Source organism: Engraulis encrasicolus, chromosome 7 (assembly GCF_034702125.1).
Source record: "Engraulis encrasicolus isolate BLACKSEA-1 chromosome 7, IST_EnEncr_1.0, whole genome shotgun sequence".
Lineage (NCBI taxonomy): Eukaryota > Metazoa > Chordata > Actinopteri > Clupeiformes > Engraulidae > Engraulis > Engraulis encrasicolus.
The window spans coordinates 8,033,787-8,055,180 of NC_085863.1; the positions used below are offsets into that span (position 1 = coordinate 8,033,787).

Below are 21,394 nucleotides of genomic sequence, written 5' to 3' on the forward strand. Positions count from 1 at the left end.
GGGCCAGTGTTCTTGTTTCGTTTGAGCTTTTTCTGATTTCTCATACCCTTAATCATGGTGCCCATTCAGAAGTAAAATGTAATATTAAATAAAATTGTGCTGTACATCTGCTACTACACAAAAAGCCTTCAAATGCATTTCTTCACAGACGCTAAAAAGTCCCACTTATTCTTATGAAAATATGTTACAACCTTGTAAAGTGGTTCAGAGTTTGTTCAAGTTCATAAACAACAAATGCAAACAAGTTGAGGAAAGGGATGGTAAAAATAGAATATAAAAAATATGTAAGACGAGAATTTCCTGGATTTTCATCACGTGTTCACAGAGGTTTTGCTGTGCAACTCAGGTGCTCTCCCTTTGGCTGTTGAAGCAACACCAGTAACTCTAATAGTGTGTTGTCTACCTCAGTGCCAGACCCAAAAAGAAGACTCAGACACAGTATGATTTATATAAAACGTCATCTTTCAAAATAGTTCACAGACAATGCAAAACGGAAACAGTTAAATACAATAAAGTATTTACAAGATAAAAAGTGTTAAACAACAGATCATGGTGGTTTGACCATCCATGTTCTTGGTGTGCTTGAATGGATTGTCTTCGTTGGCAAATCCTGAGGTCAGGCTTCGGGGAGGGCAATGAAACACGGTCCCTTACTCTGAAGGCCGCCCATGGCAACAGTGGTATAGTCAAAAATCCTCTAGTACAGCAAGATCAATCAAACCTCGCCTAGTGTGCTCAAGTTTGGTCCTCAAAGGGGGCATTGTCCCCTCCTTCTTCTCTTTCTGTGACGTTTGGTGGCGGCTTGCATAAGATACGCGCTATGGCCATCCACAGCGCTAAGGGGACTCCATTTATTCTCAACCTAAAGTCTCCTAAAGGGGCGTTCACCTGACATAAAATGGATCCCGGAAAAGTACAGGCTTGATTTATCTTACTCTACTAGAAGATGTTTGGTATAGTTCCTAACGTGCATTTCCTAATCGTAAAGCAAGAGTCCAGCTCCAGGGATAACTTCATGTGGACAAAAAATAGGTACACAGTACAACAACCCTTCTCAGGACATGTAAAAACAACAAAAAACAAGATATGAATCTTAGGACAACCAGATATGACGTTTTACAGCCGCTAGTTGGCATCTGTTACACATACATGTAAAAAATATACCAAGAGGTATTAACAGTAAGTGTCTTGGGGTCCAACGCAATATCTAACTTCCCGTCCTCTCCTTGTGACCCTGTGTTTCGCTGACGGCCCACATCCGTGACCGAAACAAAGTTCCCCCACTGTCAGCCTAGGCACAACTTTTGGGGGACTTTTTCCCATTCAACATCCTGATTGCAAATGAGAAAACGATATTTGAATTGTGCTTTTGCTAGATATTGAATAAAACTTCTATCGCCAATGATGTCTTGTCTTGTCTTGCCTCGCGTCACGAGGCCACATGAGTCAAAGGGGAGGACAGGAGATTAGATATTGAGTTGGACCCATGGTCCCTTTGAGTCATCTTCACACAGTAGTTTGGTGCACAGGGGGGGCATCCTCACCAATGACTGCAGTTACATGCGGGGAATATTCCGATATCAAGACGGAATGGTGGCAGTATTCGGTTTGTGCACCAGCCATGTAAATTCTTCATTCATTCTGAATGTGGCTGTGTTCCGAGGGGATTCTGGTAGAGCAGCACTCTTCCACACATGGAAACGGACTATTCCAGAACTTCTTTTAAAGGCATACTTCAGCATTTCTGGAAATGAGCTCATTTTGAACCGCCCCTTTAGTTAAGTAATTGAATTTGACCATTCTCCTATTCTTCCAGACATTCTCTCAATCTGGTGATAGTACCTCTAGTTCCAACTTTCAATTATCATTCAATCGTAAGGGGTCACAAACGATTCAATTACTTATGCTAGCGTGGAGGTATAATTTGTGCTGCCAGAATCCAAGAACGACTGGGAAATACAGGAGAAACAAGGAAAGCTTCAATCATTTAACTCAAGGGGAGGTGTAAAATACGCTTATTCCAGAAATTATGCAGTGTCACTTTAAAACCGATGACACTGACGATATTATGCTTGAAATCAGAATACTCCCTGCATGCAGCTGCAGTCAGAGGCGAGCGAGGAGAGTGCTTGCATCAGGGCAGCAGTGTCCAGTGTGCCGAGAGGAGAGTGCTGGCATGAGGGCAGGGCAGCAGTTGCATTAGTGGCCTGTGTCCAGTTCCCGCATATAGTCCTGCAGAGCCTGCAGACGAGCGTCTATCTCAGACAGGTCCGCTCCGTCTATGGACGTCTCTGCTGACACACACACACACACACACACACACACACACACACACACACACACACACACACACACACACACACACACACACACACACACACACACACACACACACACACACACACACACACACACACACACACACACACACGTCAACAGCTGTGCTGTGTTACACTGATAACACAGTCACACTGCAGTGATAAAAGAAATATTTGCATGGCATTGCTTATGATAGACATTCATTTGCATTTTATTTCACAGCTACAAAATGAAAAAGCAATGTTATGTAATTTGAAGTCGTCACATTATTACTCAGTCCAAAGTGGATTAAGTGAAAAAGGCAAAAGTTCACTTTTGTAAACAGTATCAGTCAGGGGCGGAGCATTTGCCCCTGAGCCCAGGGCCCTCTCAAATTAGCCTGATTCTGATTGACTTTCAAATCTCTTCGAGACTTCGTCTGACCAAGTGCATAACAATTAGCATTTCCCAAACGGCATGGTTGACCCGCCTCCCTTCCTTTGCTACTGGTTGCTTGCTTCCCGACAAAGTGGGAGGAGTTCCAGATTTTTCCGGAGCTCAGAAACGACATTTGTTTTGCTTCTGGCATGACTAGAAGCAACAATGAAGGTGTTGCGTCACTAGGAGGTTGCGGCCTGACTACTCTAAGTTTTGGCAAAGGACGCGCTCAACTTCGCACTAAACGGAAATCTTTGGGTGCGAGATAAAATGTATCAACTTAAGGAAGAAAATCTGCACTCATAAACTGAGTCTTATTATTTATTTATATTACCACCACGCACCACGCACTGATGAAGGCTTGATAGCCGAAACGCGTTTGCTTTTTGGACATGGTGGTAATATAAATAAATAATAAGACGCAGTTTGTGCATGCGGATTTTTCTTCCTTAGACCTGACTACTCCCCCATATTGCTGGCGCGGGCTCTATCATGACCTTGGCAGGCTGTGCAGGGAGCCCTATCAGTAGTTTGGCCAGGGGCCCTGTGTGCACTTGTTCAGCCACTGAGCATTTACCCAGAGAGAGTAGAGAGAGAGAGGTTCCATTGGCCCATTGTTTCCTGGTTCTATTATGGCCCCCCTTAGGCAGACCTAGGCAGACCTAAGGACTGTTCTATTCATTGTAGGAGCATTATGACACACCCCTTTAGGCAGACCGGAACCTGGTCGCGTTAGGTGCCCATAGAAACCTATTATGTTGGCATATCTCTATAGAATATCTCTGATTTACCTCTGTCGTTGGTCCTGGCTCTGCGGGTGGGAGTGCTACATACAGGCTTTTTGATCAGATGTCTGCCTCGGGTCTGTGGACGCAAATAAACATTACCAACACATTAGCAGAGATCAATGCACTCTCAGCAACGCTCACTGAGCAACACGTGCCAGCAGGCTTAAACCACCTAAGGATTGGTTCCTTGGGCAAAAGCCCTGGGATTATCAATCCTTATTTCCTATTAAAAGTGCATGCAAAGTTAAAAAAGGGTTTAAAAATTAAGATTTCGACAACAACAAATACTGTATTAGTACTGGTTTCTACTTACTGTGGTAGGGCCATTGTAGATAGGCTTTCTCCCCCTGAAAACACCAGAAAAATGTCAATATACACATAACGTACAAACAGCGACATGATAAATCATTGGTACGTACACTACGTCAAACTGCATCAGACCTCATAGATTAGGGTCCTTCTTTCCTTAAAGTGATACTGTCCAATTTTTTTTAAATAAGCTTATTTTACACCTTCCCTTGCGTTAAATAAAACTTAAATAAGCTAATTTTACATCTCCCCTTCAGTTAACTAATAGGGTTTTACTATTCTCCTGTACTTTCCACCGTTTTCTAGTTATGACAGTGCAAATTTTACCTCCAAGCTAACAGTTAACATTGAGTCCTATGAGACCAGTTAGCCGCAAGCTGGTCTCATAGGACTCAATGTTAACTGCTAGCATGGAGGTAAAATTTGCACTGCCATACCCCTAAAACGGTTGAAAGTACAGGAGAACGGTAAAACCCTATTATTTAACTCAAAATAATATATAATAAACTTTATTGCAGACACATGTCCATATCACACACCATACAGTATTCAATACTCAATACAAACATTATAAATAGTAAAAAAAAAAGAAAATCAAGAACAAAAAAGAAAAGAGAAAAAAGAAGGACATATTTAAAAAATATACAGACTATTGCACCAATGCCTCCTTAGCCTAGAGGTAAATCTGTAGCTACTTTTGGTGGGATTGACTAGAGCCTGAATTATGCTATTCTCTGACCTATCCAGGCGATACATAAGACTGGACATCAGCTGTCTTAAGAGTGCCTCAAAGGTTGGCACTCTATTGGACACAAACAGCTAACTAGCACTGTGCCACCTAGGGACCCTAAGCAACAGCCTCATTGCATCATTGTATGCTACCTTGAGTCTATGCATACTTGTTTGCTTAAAGCAAGACCATAATTGAGCAGTGTACAATGGAGTAATGTAGGTTGTAAACAGGGAACACTTCACAGAATCAGAGCACATAGAAAACTTACGTAAAAGCATGTTTGCTTGAGCATACATTTTACAGCACTGTCTATAAATATCTTTGTCATCTGTCCAGTTATCAGATATGACATGTCCAAGATACTTTATTTCTTCACATACAGCAAGTGGACTATCTGACAGATAGAAGGTAGGGAAAGTTGATTTCCTATCCCCAGCACTTCTAACAATCATGATATTGCTCTTCTTAGCATTATACTGTATGTCATAATCAGAGCCATACTGAGAGCACACCTTCAGCATCTGCTGCATCCCAGCACTATAAGGACATAGCAGAACCAGATCATCTGCATACATAAGATGATTAACAACAGTGTTACCAACAAGGCAGCCAGTTTGTACTCTATTTAACTTATCTGACAGTTCATCCATATAGACATTAAATAAAATAGGAGATAAAATCCCTCCTTGTCGCACTCCATTACTAACAGAAAAGGGAGCAGACACCACATTGTCCCATTTAACATGAAATAATTGATGGGCATACCAAAAGGCTAATATTCTCACAAGGACTTTAGGGACACCTCGATCAATCAATTTCACAAACAGTTTTTCATGGTTAATTCGATCAAAAGCTTTGGACGCATCAATAAAGCATAAAAATATGGATGAGTTCTGACTAGTATATTTAGATACAATCTCTTTAAGAGCAAATATGCATAAGTCAGTTCCATGTTTTCTTTTGAACCCAAACTGATTATCATAAGTAAGAATATACATTTCTAACTTACCTAACAGTATTCTCTCTAGTACTTTGGACAATATACTTGCTAATGCAATGGGGCGATAATTGCTGATACTATTGAGTTTACCAGTCTTATCTTTAAGCACAGGCACTAACATTACAGCCACTGAAGGAGAGATGTAAAATAAGCTTATTTCCAAAAATGGGACAGCATCACTTTAAGACTTCTTTTATTGCATTGTCTATAACTTCTCATTTGGCTTGGCATTAGTCCAAACTAAACGTCTAAATGTCCGTGTTCAGTTATGGTCTGCATTATTTTTGGTTCATCTTTTAGCAGCATTAGCCAGGCAGTACAGTCAAAACATATTCTGAAAACTAGATGCACCAACCTTTACCTCATACTTATAAAAAACAAATTTAAATAAATGACAACTCTCCCTTTTGTACGAGTGCACTTAGTAAAAGACAAAAAAAGCCATGACCGTGAGAGAAAGCACAGTAACAGTCAGTAACAGCATCCTGCCCTTCTCTCACAAAGGTATGCAGGCGTTATTCATCAAAATGACAGACACCATATGTTCGCTCGGGAGACAACGCATGCGTAACAAACCATTTCCGTATTGGTCGCGTGCGTCTGGCCAAGAGTGACCCATATTTGGTTAAAACAAGCGTCCCTTGCTGTGTATCCTTCTGTTTGGGTCACTTTTTAAAACGTCAACTCCCTGGTCTATATACAGCTCAAGGTCGTTTGCGTGAAATATAATTGCAGTAATTATTCATTAAAGGGACGATTAGAAGAATTTCATCATTTTACATTTCACAGATCCCAAAAGCACCTGAGGGTGACCCAACCACAGAGACAGTCCCCCAGAGAGTGGGGTCGACTCAGGGTGCCTTGCTCGGGGGCAACTCCCCCGCTCCAACTCCCCATCTGCTGCTTGCCTCTGTGGCCCCTGATGCCCACCCTACTGCGGCCCGAAAAACACCAAGTGGCTAATTTTAACCACAGCGTGCGTATTCAGCACTGAAAAATGCCCATTTAGCCATTACAACTCCTGCTGTCTGTGAACATGCAAAAGAATGTTCCAGAGCAAAACCACGACTCGGGAGGATAAGACATCTCAGCATAACTGTGATTCGTGAGTGGAAACTGCGAGTTAGCATCAGCAGGTCCGCTGACAGCTTCTGGTGGGCCCCAGGACAAAGTCATCTGAAAGTCCCTCCCCATTCAAATACAGAAACTCTAATCAAAATCCAATTTTAGGGCCCCTCTCTGCCTGGGCCTGAGACAAATGACCCCTTTGTTCCTCCCTGTGGGCTTCCCCGGGCGGCAGCAGCACCACTGCACTCACCGTGTTGGCAGGGGCTTGGCCAGCTCGTCCAGCTCTGTGACGGAGCTCCCGGAGGACCGCTGGCTGCGCCGACTCTCCAGGGACAGGCTCCGGCCCCGCCCCCCGCCGCTGCCCGTGCGCACCAGCTGTGGGCACAGCTCCCGCGAGCGCGAACGCCCCCGCTCCACCAGGGAAGGCGACGCCAGCATGTCTCGCCGCACCTTCCTTTGACTGACAAGACAAGAAAAACAAGAGACCATCAGTCAATTTAGTGTGATACAGTAAAGGCCTTTACATTTGTTTACATCGAAACCAGCTGCATGAATACACACAAATACTGTTGAAAATTGTCTAGTGTTAAGTGCAGCAATACAGTATATCGCCATACATTCTGGTGACGCATTATCTAATCACCACTCGTTGGCACAAACTTATAATGAAGATGCATCAAAGATGCACAATCTTTATATTTATGTTTAAATAAATTGAGACGGCCCTAAGAAAACAAGCTTTCAAACAAACTACATGCTCCCCAAACTAGCACAGTTCTTACTTCTTCAGGTCGGCCTCTCTCTGCCGGCGTTGGCGGTCCTGGATATACGCTGTGGGGTCAAACCTGGGAGCCCTCGATCCTACAACCAGGAGGAGAAAATTGCACATTATAATTCGCAAGATATCATTCAGCAATACATGGCTTCACCGTGTTTGTAAACACAATGTTGTGAGGAAGGGCAAGACACTGGCAGCCAACCACGTTAACCTATTTTTTGACCCACAGCGGTTTACAACAATCAGAGGTTGAGTTGTGCGCAGGTAGTTTTGCGCAGTCAGGTTAAAACAAAAATGTAGGACCCACGTATACAACACTGCATTTATAGTGTGTCACTAAGATACAAAGATTCAACCAACACAAAGAACACTCAAGCTAACAGAGCTGTCAAAAAAAAACAGTAAAAATGTATAAAATAAATAAAACAAGAAAGAAAACAATAGACAGAAGGAAGCACAGAAAAAAACAAATTGGCTGGCTTGTTTGGTGCCATCCACAGGCAACCTAAAACACTGCGGGCGAACACAGAAATAGACTGACAGACAGGCAGACATTGAAATTCCATTTCTTTTCCCCATTCAACATCTCGACTGCAAATGAGAAAATGACCTTTGAATTGCACTTCTCTGAGATATTGAATGAAACTGCTGTCGCCATTGACGTCTTGCGACGTCCACGCAAGGCCACAAGCACAAGGGATGGGGATGGGAGTTAGGATAATGGAAAGGACCCAGGGACATCACAATACCTGGCCCAGCCCCCCTCCAGGGCACAAGGGGCCTATACTAAGAAGCTGGTTCAGGAGTAAACCAGGTTAAGTTAAGTAATAGAACTGTAATAGAAGAGCCTGGAGTCCTCATAAGAAAATGAAGACTCCAGGCTCTTCTATTAGATGATTTACCTCTTCACTCTACCTGGTTTACTCCTGAACCAGCTTCTTCGTAGGCCCCAGTGTCATGCCCGGCTCTGCCGGTTAGTGTTTGGGGCACTTCAGTCCTCCGACCCGCAGGTGGAGCTGGTCTGACAAGGCGTACAACCTCTTAGAGGGCTGCTGATTGGGCGGCCTATAAAAGGCCTCCCATCAGCATGTTCTCTCTCTCTCTCTCTCTCTCTCTCTCTCATATCCCACAGGCACATTCGTTTGGTGACCGTATGGTCACGGCAACGACGGCCGGGATTTGCACCACACTTGCACCCTTTTGGACAACACTCATTTACTGATACATTCCTTGGTTAATTCACATTACTGATCACTGATACATGTTGTAAATAAAGACTCTTTTTGTTAAAATGTACAAATCGGTGTGGTCTCCCTTAATGTTACAGCCACTAACGAGCCAGTGGTTGTGACATATGGGGGCTCATCCGATCTTTGGTAGTAACTTTAGGCTTTGGTAATTCCTTCTACTGGCTATGGCAGCGTAGGAAGGTGCGTAGAGCTCTTTGTATTTAGTATTTGGCTACAAGTATTCCTTCTACTGGCTTTTGGAGCGTAGGAAGGTGAGTAGAGCTGAGTTACTAATTGTGGACTGCTGATAGTCAGTTGGGGCCTGTTATCAGTTAGTTAAATTGGGGAACCGCTCAACTGGCCGGAGGTGGCAGCTTCGGATGAAGTGCGCGCACCTGACGATTCAGTATTACATGGGCGCTTGGATAATACTCAGCAGTTAAAGGAGCTAGATAGTCTCCTGGGTCATTTAAGTGGGGTACAGCGTAAACAGTTGTCGGATTTGATTTTTGAGTTTTTGCCTTTGTTTTCCGACACTCCAACCTGTACCACACTAATTGAACATGACATTGACACACAGGGTGCCCGCCCAATACGACAAAGATTTTATCGAGTGGCTCCCGATAAACAGAAGAGTATGGAGGACAGTGTACAGTATCTGCTTGATCATGGTCTCGCCAAGCCATCTTACTCCAGTTGGGCATCGCCATGTCTACTGGTGAAAAAGTCAGATAACACCTATAGATTCTGTACAGATTATAGGAAAGTAAATGCTGTGACTAGACCAGACTCTTTTCCATTGCCACGTATCGAGGACTGTGTGGATCAGGTTGGGAGTGCTCGTTATGTTAGCAAATTTGATTTACTTAAAGGTTACTATCAGGTGCCTTTGACACAGAGAGCGCAGGAGATCTCTGCGTTTATTACGTCCTCCGGGTTGTACTCATACACTCGCATGAGCTTCGGTTTGCGGAATGCCCCTGCAACCTTCCAACGGCTCATGAATAGGGTCGTTGGGGGGCTGCAGGGGTGCGCGGTTTATTTGGACGACGCCGTTTGTCATTCGGACAGTTGGGACGAACATCTGGCTCGCATTCGAGCGCTTTTCCAGAGGTTGGTGGCAGCAAACCTCACAGTAAATTTAGCGAAATGCGAGTTTGCGCGTGCCACCGTTGTCTATTTGGGTAAAGTAGTCGGCCAGGGGATGGTGCGCCCCGTTAACGCAAAGGTGGCAGCTATTGATAATTTCCCTGCGCCGGCGACGAAGAAAGAACTTATGCGGTTCCTCGGCATGATCGGCTATTATAGGAATTTTTGTTGCAATTTTTCGACTGTTGTATCTCCTCTGACCAATTTGTTGAAGGGTGGCGCCAAATTCATTTGGTCGGAGGAATGTCAGCAGGCCTTTCAGAACGCAAAGCTCTTGTTAACATCGGCTCCGGTCCTGGCTGCACCCAAACTAGATCAGCCATTCCAGCTGCAGGTGGATGCAAGCCAGGTGGGAGCAGGTGCGGTCCTCCTGCAGGCTGATGATGGTAATGTAGCCAGGCCTGTGTGCTATTTTTCAAAAAAGTTCAACAAATACCAATTTAATTATTCGGTGATTGAAAAGGAAGCATTAGCATTGATTTGGGCATTGCAACACTTCGAAGTCTATGTGGGAGGGGGTCTCCATCCAATTGTGGTCTACTCTGACCACAACCCCCTCACATTTCTCCAGTCCTTTAAAGGATCTACCAACCAGCGGCTGCTGCGTTGGGCATTGTTTTTGCAGCCTTTCCACCTGCTCATCCGCCACATCCGGGGGGTGGAAAATGTGATGGCCGATGCACTCTCTCGGGCTCTGGACCAGGAGGTCTAGGCATCTTCGCTCACTCCTAACCTTAGCTTTTTCTGTTTTCCTTAAAAGTGGCTGTCCTTGGTACCGGGATTTGCTGGTTTGCAGAGATGGGTTCAGGGGAAGGAGGGTGTTTGGGATGGTTTGGGTTCTGGTTGGTCTGGGGTGGAGGGGAGGTGCGTCAGTGGGACTAGAATATAGCTACTGGGGCTACTGTAGTTTTTTGTTTTCTATTTTTTGATGGTGCTTCAGAGACCCAGTTAACACGGGTCTCTGTTTTTAAGGGGGGGGATGTCATGCCCGGCTCTGCCGGTTAGTGTTTGGGGCACTTTGGTCCTCCGACCCGCAGGTGGAGCTGGTCTGACAAGGCGTACAACCTCTTAGAGGGCTGCTGATTGGGCGGCCTATAAAAGGCCTCCCATCAGCATGTTCTCTCTCTCTCTCTCTCTCTCTCTCTCTCATATCCCACAGGCACATTCGTTTGGTGACCGTATGGTCACGGCAACGACGGCCGGGATTTGCACCACACTTGCACCCTTTTGGACAACACTCATTTACTGATACATTCCTTGGTTAATTCACATTACTGATCACTGATACATGTTGTAAATGAAATGAAATGAAATGATGTGTAATGAAAACACAGCAAATGCAGCCATGGCTGACCTGAGGGTGAGGGGGAGTTCCTTGCGATGTAGGAGCGCGGCCCTGTGGAGTCGGCCCTCCTGCCCCTCTCCTCCGACCTGCGCCCCCTGCCGTCATCCATCCTCTCCCGAGAGCCGGAGCGGGCCCTCATGACGATGCGACTCACGCTGTTGCGCTCCCTGGACGAGGAGCGGTGGCCGCCGATGTCTGACGCGTCCCCCCGTGACCCCGACAAGGGGGTCACCCTCCTGTCAAACGGTAACATGACACGGCACACAGACTCGTCAATTAACACATACAGGTTGTTGTTTTTTAAACACAGAGATATTTTTATGGTCAGTCCAATTTTGCCTCCTCCAAAATTCCAGACGGACTTGTCAATTAACATGTTCAGTTCGACATTTTCACGGTCATATCATTTTTGCATAATCCCTCAGAATTCCTTTTTTTCTTTAACTGAGATGAATACAGAGAGGACATTTATTACTAGCGGTGGGTCCTTGACTTTTCATGCAAAAAAACATAACAAAAAACCATGATACTCCAACACACAGGCTAGATCTGTGCACTGCTTCGGCATTGGTAATCTCTTCCAAAAGAAGCCAAAATTGTTGAGAATTACACCTGAGGGCAAGGTTGTGGGGTTTTTTTTGTCCAGAGCTAAGATAAATGAACAAATATTTCAGTGAAGTTTTGCCATACACCCCTTGCATCCCAGCATTATACATGTCCAAATTACCTGCAATATTATGTCGTCACATAATACTCCTTCCCCAAACATGGGCGTGTCATTATAATGGACCTGACCTCTGATCTACCGCTACTATTCATTTCAGACAACCAGAAGTACAACTGCAACTGCTAATGTTCTGCACCTGATCAAATAAGAAGAGAATAGCATTTGTGTTGCTCCGGCTTTTTTCTCTTCAGTTTCAAGACCTTTTGTCCACAGCTCCTCAATGCACGAGGTAAGACAGAAGCATGTGGAATAATAATTACTCCTTTGTTGTACAACTGAAAAGGTTTTGCTATCTGAATTTAAATCATGTAACGCAGGATAGCCAACCAACAACAGTCATGCTTTCCGAGCCCTGTATGGCCTGACCTAAAGCTGAAGAGGGGTGTTGGACAGTGTTGCCAGATTGGGCTGTTTCCCGCCCAATTGGCCTGCTTAGGATGGCCGTGTGCGGGTAAAAATGGCATTTAGCAGAAAAATCCGCCCAATTTCTGGCATAGATATCAATAGAATTGGGCGGCATTTTGTGCTTCTAGATGGGTTTTGAGCATTTCTTGGGCTGGAAATCATCAGACTCATCTGGCAACCCTGGTGTTGGATCCCAGTTGGAGCCAATTAGTGAAAGAGACAACAGATGCCATGTCCCAAAGGCAAACAGGCCGTTTGCTGTACCTGCTGAGATGGCTGTGTTTTCGCTTTAAAGTTTGTTTATTATTCTCGTGCTTGTCAGACGTCTTTAGCATCAGCTACCACATTGACTTTGTTGAAGCCTGTTGAGAGACTGCACTCACACAAACCAAGAACCAAGACGTCTTACTTTGGAGGAAAGCCATACACAAGAGGGGCGGTTCCACGAATGATTTTCCACTTTTGCCAACTGCCTGAGATATACTAGGTCAATATGACCTTGGAGGAAACCATGAGCATTTCTCAATGTTCTAGTGTGCACACTTCCAAGTGTATCAGCCTAATTAGTCACGCCCAGTGATTGGATACTCTTTTGGGGAACTCTGCGGAGTATCCAATCACTGACTAATGGCGTGACCAATTAGGCTGATACACTTGGAAGAGCGCACCCTAGAACATTGAGAAATGGCCCATGTCTCTCTAGCATTCTATGAAGCGTACAACATTCCTGGTTGGGAACACTGCGATGTTAAATGCTGACTCCTGGGCGACCTTGGCTTGTTAGCGGGCGGGGACGGGCTCTGTTTGGGTTAAGCACCCTTTACAACCAACGGCAGTGTCAACACCGGGCAGCAGTCAGCGCCTTTAACGGCCTTCTGCTCAATGCCCAGGGGGACATTAACGACCGGATGGTTTACTTTTCAAGCACGTATGGCCTATATACTGTAGGTGGCTCTCAGAGAGACCTGGCTGCCCAGTAAAGGGATTGTCAGCCTTCAACTACACAATTTAAGAGACAGTGAAGTGCAACCACCACTTGGGATAAACAAGGGATGCTGAGATCTTTGCATGCAACTGCAAAATGTCAGACTATGACTGCCAAAGGGGACAACTAGGCAGAGAGCACACGACAGATTACGACACAGTGCAATCTGGCCTTTCCGATGCGCTTTAAGTCACAAAGAATGCAGTGGAGTGAGCCCTGCTCTTCTGCACGGGACATCTGAAAATGCTGAGGAGAGGGGAGCAGAGCCTAGTAAACTACACAAAACAAGCCATAAAAAAATATTTTTTGCCTGGTGAGCTGGCCCTTGTCAGATCTCCAGGCACCAGCCCAAGTCCACCAATCACAACACAAGTCCCCCTTTTCGCTATATGTGGGTCACTGAATTTTGGTAGTAGCACACGTCAGGATGGTGCATCAGCAGCTAATACCACCATTGTATATGCAAAACGTTTTTTTGTTTGTTTTTAGTGTATTACCTAATAAGCATATTCATTGCAGTACATTAATTACCAATCATTAAGCAATTAATTTGTGGACATTAGCTAGCTGTGGTTGTAACATCTGATATCTGTGAGCCCAAAAACATCATTGACCTGTATGACAACAATGTCACATACAGTGGAAAAGAAATGTAAAAAAAGGATGATCATTAAAAAAAAAAAACATACTTAATCCTGAATTTCGGCAACATAACTGGGGATACTCTATGAGACAGAGAATTGACAGTGAACCCCTGGACACTTTGCCAGTTGTAGTTGCTATAAACAAAACTAAAAGACATGCACGTGCGCACACACACACACACACACACACACACACACAGAAAGTCATTCTTGAGTCCATGATGTACTTACCCACGGCGCAAAAGACACAACTCGTTTGTCAGGCTTTTCACTCGAATCCTGAGTGATCGCTCTGAAGCCCTTAGTTCCTCCAACTAAGAGAATGCACACAAAACATACTGAATGTTAGACACATGCTTTTGAAGCAATAAAATCAAAACCCAATTAAATACTGTTATATAATGATTATTACACAGAGCAGTGGAAAAGTGGAAATGTCTCGTCTTCTAATACAAAAAAGGAAACTTGAATCGTATAGTTATGACCCCCACAAAGTCAGTAGCAGCATTCATGCTGTTAGGTGTTGATGAATCACTTAGACGATTTCGAAAATTGTTCTGACAGACAAGTTAACGGTGTGGGCAGGCACAACGTTATCAGCCCCAATGTAATATAGTGCAATGTAATGCAGCCCCAAAGTCCTGGTGCCTCACTTGAAACCCAGGCCTCCCCAGACATCTAAATGTATGCTTTGACCAATACACCATGAGTCCATCTCATTAAGTAACCTCCTGTCCTTGCCTTGTGTACTAGACTTGCAACAACAACTTCTGGGGTGATTTTCCCCCATTTAACATCCATGAGAAAATGACCTCCAACTGTGTTTTTGCGAGATATTAAATAAAACGTCTATCACTAAAGAGGTCTTGTTTCATATTTCGCAGCCACAAGCATAAGGTGAGGAGGGGAGGTTGGATAATGAGATGGACTTCATAGAGCCAGGCTTGTTGGCGTGAGGGAGACCCCACCAACCCACAACCCCAATGATTGCCACACCATCACACCAGGGTTTGACATAAACTTGTTCACCCACCGGCCACTGTGGCTAGTGGTTTTCCAGAGTCACTAGCCATTCAGGTATTCCACCAGCCACAGATTTTATATTGTTTATTTTTCTTCATCATGATGGTGTACGTCTAACCTCAAAGATGAGGTGCTAAAGCAACACGAGTGTATAGCTTTCTACATGGAAGTATATCAAGCAAATACAAACTGAGTTACTGAGCTTATTCTTGAACTTAAATACAAACAATTGACAAAGGGCAAACAACAGAATATAGGCAACTATAAGGGATATTTTATACCAAGGAATAAACTGCCAGTCAAATTGGCTAGTGACACTGAAAGTATTACCAGCCACAGCCAAGTTTTACCACCATTTGGCCGGGTTGGCAGGTGCCAGTGTCAAGCCCTGCATCACACCCATTCCTGACGGGCACAAGTACTATTTGTTCTACAGCGACGGTGATGGTGATGACCTGATCGACGAGGACGCGCTGCTCCTGTCCCCTCTTGCTGGCCGAGCGCTGGCTCTTGGCCCTCTCCCTCAGCAGCTGCTCCTCCAGGTTGCGCACCACATCCCGCATGCCTCTGGCGCCACCGCCAGGCGTGGAGGAGGATCCCACCACCTGCAGCCGCTCCAGAGCTTTGGCCAATGCATCCTTCTCTTCCCTCACCAATGCCAGCCTGAGGAGAGGAGAGGGGGTGGGAATATCACTGCACTGTCACTCAAAGGGTGGTCCATGTTGCCAATTGAGAGTTGCAATAGTGGTTTTTTTTGTTACAATTCTGTAAAATGCACTAAAACAAATTTAGCAAGAGAGTTTGAAATGGGATATTAACAGCAAAGTATGATAAAGAACAAGTTCACCCAAATTATACACAACATTGAGTAATTCATATACTAATGTGTATCATGCAAGACAGTGGATGGGACAATATAAGAAAACATGGAAATGGGGATGGCTGGAGAGACAATTTCTTTCTCTTACAAAATGCATAAACTGATGGACTTTTAATGACCCACCAATGTCAAGACAACATTCCAAAACGTTTGACAAAATGTACTACTTCCACCTGTAAGTCTGCTACAAAATAAGCTCTGGCTAGTGTTCAATATGGGATTGAATTGGGACTAAATCTTAAACGCTTCAGAGAATGAAAAATAGCCAAAACATACTCTGCTCGTAGTCGACGTGTCTCATAGTCTGATGGTCTGGCGTCTCCTCTGTTATAAAGTGCGTTTAGTTCAGCACGCAGGGATCGGATCTCCTTCTGTAGAGCAGCAGGGTTTGGCTTCCCCATGTACGGCAGGGGCAAGGGGTAGTGTATCCTGCACACAACATTCAGTTACATTCAGCAACCGTTTACAACAGGATAGGGCTGGGCGATATGGGAAAAAAAACTATATCACGATATGGATTACTTTATATCACGATAACGATATATATCACGATATAGCACAATTACATACATTTTCAGTTATTCGCTTTATTTGATCTTTATTTTTTCATATCGCAAAACAACCTTTCTTTGAAATCTTTTTCTTATTATTTTTACAGTTACATGAACTTATAGTGCGTATAGTGGCAACATGAAATGTAATTAAATGATATTCAGTTGTATCAAATTGATACAATTACTATCACGATATAAACGATATAGGAGAAAGGTCACGATATACACTTTTATATCACGATAACGATATATATCGTCATATTACACAGCCCTACAACAGGAGCACCCAATCAGTAACATAGTATGGGAAACAATATACAGTACTCGAAGCTAAACATGCCTTTAGTTGCCAAGCCGGTCTACACACAAGTCTTATTATGCGAATGTCTACTACCGAATGCTAGAAGTCAGGGGTACAACTGAATGGACATTTTATGGAGAGACTGTATTCCATGACAAACCATCACATGCACATTGACATGTTGAATTCAAATGGCATAATACACACTTGTGAAATGAGGAATGGGGTGAAACTCTGCAGATGAACTACAGAATGGCGGGTGGTGTGACAGAACTGTCAAATTCTACTGTGTAGATTATGGTGAGGTATAGTGAGTAGGGATGGCGAAAATTGAAAAAACTCTTAACCGGCTACTGAGACTCATTAACCGGTGGTTAACCGGTTAACCGGTAATCTTAAATTATACAACGTTCGCGTGCCTGATATGCACAGCACTGATTTTTTTACATTTTATTTTTCACATAAGCCTTTTTTTTGCTGCGCAGACAGGACCTGCCATGTCCAGCCACTGTTGCCAGATGGAAAATGCTGAATTATCGTACTAAAACCTCAAAATTATCGTTTTTTGGGGCTTTTTGGGAGGAAATTATCATTATAATTATTATTATTATTATTATTACAACCGGTTAACCAGTGGCAGAAAATGTTAACCGGTTACCGGTTAACATCCCTAATAGTGAGATACACAAACCTGTACAACTCTACGGTGAAAATATAGTACGAGTTGTGCTGTGATAAACAGACCTGTCGAACTCTACTATACAGTGTAAATATAGAATGAGGTATGGCATGATATAGATCTGTCGAACCCTTGTATGACATACAGACGTGTATAATTCTATGGTGTAAATACGGAATGAGTTGTGCTGTGATATACAGACCTGTCGAACTCGACGGTGTAGATGAGGATGAGGTAGCGCTTGGCGCTGAGGCCGGAGGACTGCTGCTGGCCGCGGGGGCGGCTCACTACGCCGGCCTTGCGGTTCCGGAGCAGCTCCAGGTCGGCGTAGGTCAACAGGTCCAGTGTAACAGACTCGCTTTTCTAAGACAAAGCCATTGCATCAGAACTTTGAATGAAAAACAAGCCATCACCAAATCAAAGGAGAAATTGCTGGATGTGCATGGCTGAAACCAAATGTATGGGTTGAGTAAGCACTTTAAAACAAAAACCACAAAAGCACTTAGACTTCAATGAGCAGAGTTTATGCAAGAGAACTTTTAACATCACATTCAGGTATTTAAGGTTTTCATTTATATTGTGCCAAATGAGGCTAGCGTTGTAACGTTAAGCCTAAGTTATGCCTTCAACGCATAGCCTCTGCGTGCGTCAAATTTCTCTCTGCGTGCGACCACGCCCCCCATGCAGCGCCTCTGTGAGCGTTGTCGTGCGCCTCCAAGAAATCCTGACTACGCGGCAAACGCACGCTAACCATCGCAGACTAAAGGTGCTGCGATTAGTAGTCTCAGCTACTTCCTTATTCTCGTGGCAGCACACCCTGCGAGAGCAAGACTAATATTCTGTTAAATACGATATCAATGCTTTCTTCCTAGTCTGTGTAGATCAAAAAAGCTATAGTGACTGAATTAGTAGGCCTAAGTAACAAATGATGTATTAGTTTATACATCGTGCCACAATGCCTGCATGTCTGATTACCGTATAGTATACTAATTCAAACTGAAGACAAACTACTGTAAGCTGGAGGACAGAGGAAAAACAAAACATTGACTGATGTAATGAGTAGCCTGTATGCATGGCATGTGCATCTCATCAACCAACCTTACTGACAGCAGACTCCAACATGCTGCAGAAGATGGGAAACTGTTTGAAGTTGCCAGTCTTGCGTGTGAGGTCCTCAATATCTGTCCGTAAAAAAATGAGTTAACCACCTCTCAAATATGAAAGAAAGTCGAGCTTCCTGAACGAGTATTGTAATCATTTGAAGAGATGCTGGACTTTACTCACAGGCTGCATCAAACTCTCCTCTCCACTGATCAGCGGTCAGCACGTCTGAAATCTCCACAGTCAGCAAACTTTCCTCCAGCTCCATCTTCACAGAGACCTCCGCGCCACGAAACTTCATGTCTTCCTGCACAACTAGTCCCCCTTCCATGGCTATTCCTAAATAGAGACGTAACAATGAAACAAAAAACAGCCATTAATCATTAGGCAACTGTGATTCAGGAGATTATCAGTAAGGTGACTAGGTTACTAAGGTCCAGAGGCAGCATCCAGCAGCACCAGTCATAATATGATCCTTGAGGGGGCACCACACGACACAAGCTTTACAGTACTAACATTTTTCATCAAGGGAGGACCAGTGAGATATAGCGTCCGGGTGCACCACACTGGTTTAATAATGGTCCTGATTAGAAGGTTGTGGTTTCGAGTCCCGCATAGGAAGAATGTGGTTGGGCTCCTACACCGTTAAGTGACTGGATAAAAGCGTCTGGTACGTGCTACAACCGATCAATAGGCTGCTTACTTGATTGCCATGAATTTAAATAAACTCTCATTTATCAGTGCCTGAAAAAATCACAGTAGCTATGTTCATAAAAGTGACCATTCTAAATTAGTTGATAAAGAAAGCAACGCTAATGCATGCATTTATGACACCATGAGTGGTCCCGAGTTTACAAAAGTTAGGGAGGTGGAAGTAAACGTGACTAGGCCTATATTGTTTTGACATGACACCATGAAAGAGTGTAAGAATAAACAAACCTAAAAATGTTTACTGACTATACCTTTAAAATGATATATATATATATATATATATATATATATATATATATATATATATATATATATATATATATATATATATATAGTGTGTCAGTCACACCAGGCATCAACATCTGCATTAGTATGCAGGCACAGTCTTTAGGACAATCAATGCATGTTTTATGTCTACTAGAAATGACAGCAACAATATTATTATGATTTGCAATGACTTAGGGCAGCTAACGTTAGCTAGCTACCTTAGCTGACCTACGCTAGTTCCAAGGAAAAGGCAGCCCAATCTCAAAATCTTAAGCTAACGTTAGCATATTTAATGACACAGTTCAACATCTTCAACAAAATACATCTCACCCCGGTAGTCCTTAATTTAGCTTGCCTTGTCGTCGTGTGAAGTAACAAAGTGCAATGATGCGAAATAAACGTATCCTAACGGAATGGCATCAAACGATAACGTTGTTCAGAGTCTCATACAATTTTGCGATTCCAGGCTAGTTCTGTGTTTGCTAGTCGAGCTGATAACTCAGGTAAGATCATGGCTCATATATCTTGATAACCTTTCCTATATAATTAATTATGTGGAATTTGGAATAGAAATGCATGTCTCCCGCAGCTGGTTTTGACGGTTAGTTACCAATAGTCACGACTGCAAACAGCGGTTCGATAGCCGGGAGAATTTTAAAACTACCGCCCCCCAAGGAATGGCAAGTACAAACATTGGTCAAGGGGTACCCCATTAGCGTGAACGTAATTGTAAGTTCACCCTGTCAATCTTGAACAATGCACTTAGCCAACGCCCACTTAAACTAACCTGCAGGTGCTGCAAAATCCCCTAAACTGATTTAGGATCAGCTCAGCCGTTTAGTCCTGTGTAGAAAAACAGCGGTGGAGAACGTCGAGAGAGCAATCCGCATTTGACCGGGAGTCAGTGGTAGCAGCTCGGGGGTTTGTTGCCAAGGGACGCAGCTGCTTAAATGTCCTTCGAGAAAAACAACGAACTGAACAGCAATCTGTGACAAGCAGCCTAGTGCCAACTGTGTCCCTTTTCCACAGGGATTTACATCAGAGCTAGTCTACCCTACTTTCTGACTGCACGGCACTAGTATACCGTTTTTAATTTCACTGTGAACAGTGTGCTCCTTGTGAGACTTCATGTCACTTTAAAAAAAAAACTGATATTACTTCACTGACAGCATTTAAAATAGGCCTATAGGAGTCAGATGTGTAGTCCTCAGAGCGCAGTTTAAAAAGGCAACGTGGAATTATAATGCGTTCAAAATCTTAAAGCTTAGCCCTTTTCAAATACTTGGGATACAAAAATAAATAACAGAAGTTACAAGCAGAAGCAAAATAGAGTTCTTCAGCGGAAGCGGAAGCATGTAGTAGATTGTAGTCTTTCGTGTTAGCATTTAAGGACGTCCTGGTTCCTATCGGCTTCCGGCCTCCATTGGGAATGAATAGGGGTAAATTTCAAATAAGCTCCGAGTGCAAGCACGCGCTTAGCGAACCCCCGCAAACTGTCGAGGGTGTTAAAAATAGGCTGTAGGTATGACATGGTTGATCATTTTGTGTCAAACTTCGACATAAATACGATGTTGCGTCCATATGCTAAACCCGGAAGCTTTTGGCGACTACAGAAGCGGCGCCTGTATCTAACGGCATGTACGTGCGGAAGGTTGTACCCATGGCAACCAAAGGAAAGTATGTAGTTCGGAAGTTTTAATGATCAGAAAGGGGTTAGCAATATTGAATTATAATCGTCATGATTTAACATGTGAATACACCAACATGATGATACGATCCGTTCCACTAATGAGAAAGGGATGCGGGGACACGCTAATGTTCGTTGTTGCCGTGCAACTTATATTTTTGCCAAACCTGAATCTCTATGGCGTTTTGCAATGTAAAAAATCGCCATGGAACCGGTAGTCCAAACGCCGCATACAAGTTGACGTCAACGCTGAAGAGCTCTATAAACCTCAGCCTGCGTGTGTGCATTTTCACGG

At 43.8% G+C, this 21,394-nt stretch overlaps 1 protein-coding gene across 1 annotated transcript; it reads right to left on the bottom strand.

Moving 5' to 3' along the window:
• Positions 1 to 441: 441 nt before the first annotated feature.
• On the bottom strand, positions 442 to 20,725 carry ccdc61 (coiled-coil domain containing 61). Its single transcript, XM_063202757.1, has 13 exons — positions 20,200 to 20,725; positions 18,618 to 18,773; positions 18,432 to 18,514; positions 17,536 to 17,696; positions 16,076 to 16,228; positions 15,375 to 15,582; positions 14,128 to 14,210; positions 11,145 to 11,371; positions 7,417 to 7,495; positions 6,885 to 7,094; positions 3,838 to 3,871; positions 3,528 to 3,600; positions 442 to 2,291 (listed from the first exon to the last, which is right to left on the bottom strand). Exons 2-13 carry the CDS (start codon positions 18,763 to 18,765, stop codon positions 2,200 to 2,202), a joined length of 1,551 nt encoding a protein of 516 aa, XP_063058827.1. The 5' UTR covers positions 18,766 to 18,773; positions 20,200 to 20,725; the 3' UTR covers positions 442 to 2,199.
• Between the last annotated feature and the right edge of the window lie 669 nt (positions 20,726 to 21,394).

Coding starts and splice junctions, on each gene's coding strand:
- ccdc61 (XM_063202757.1), bottom strand. CDS start 18,765: ATGGAAGGGGGACTAGTTGTGCAGGAAGACATGAAGTTTCGTGGCGCG. Junction 18,515..18,617: donor AGGAGAGTTTGATGCAGCCT/GTGAGTAAAGTC, acceptor TTTTACGGACAG/ATATTGAGGACCTCACACGC. Junction 7,496..11,144: donor GAACTCCCCCTCACCCTCAG/GTCAGCCATGGC, acceptor TCCTGGTTGTAG/GATCGAGGGCTCCCAGGTTT.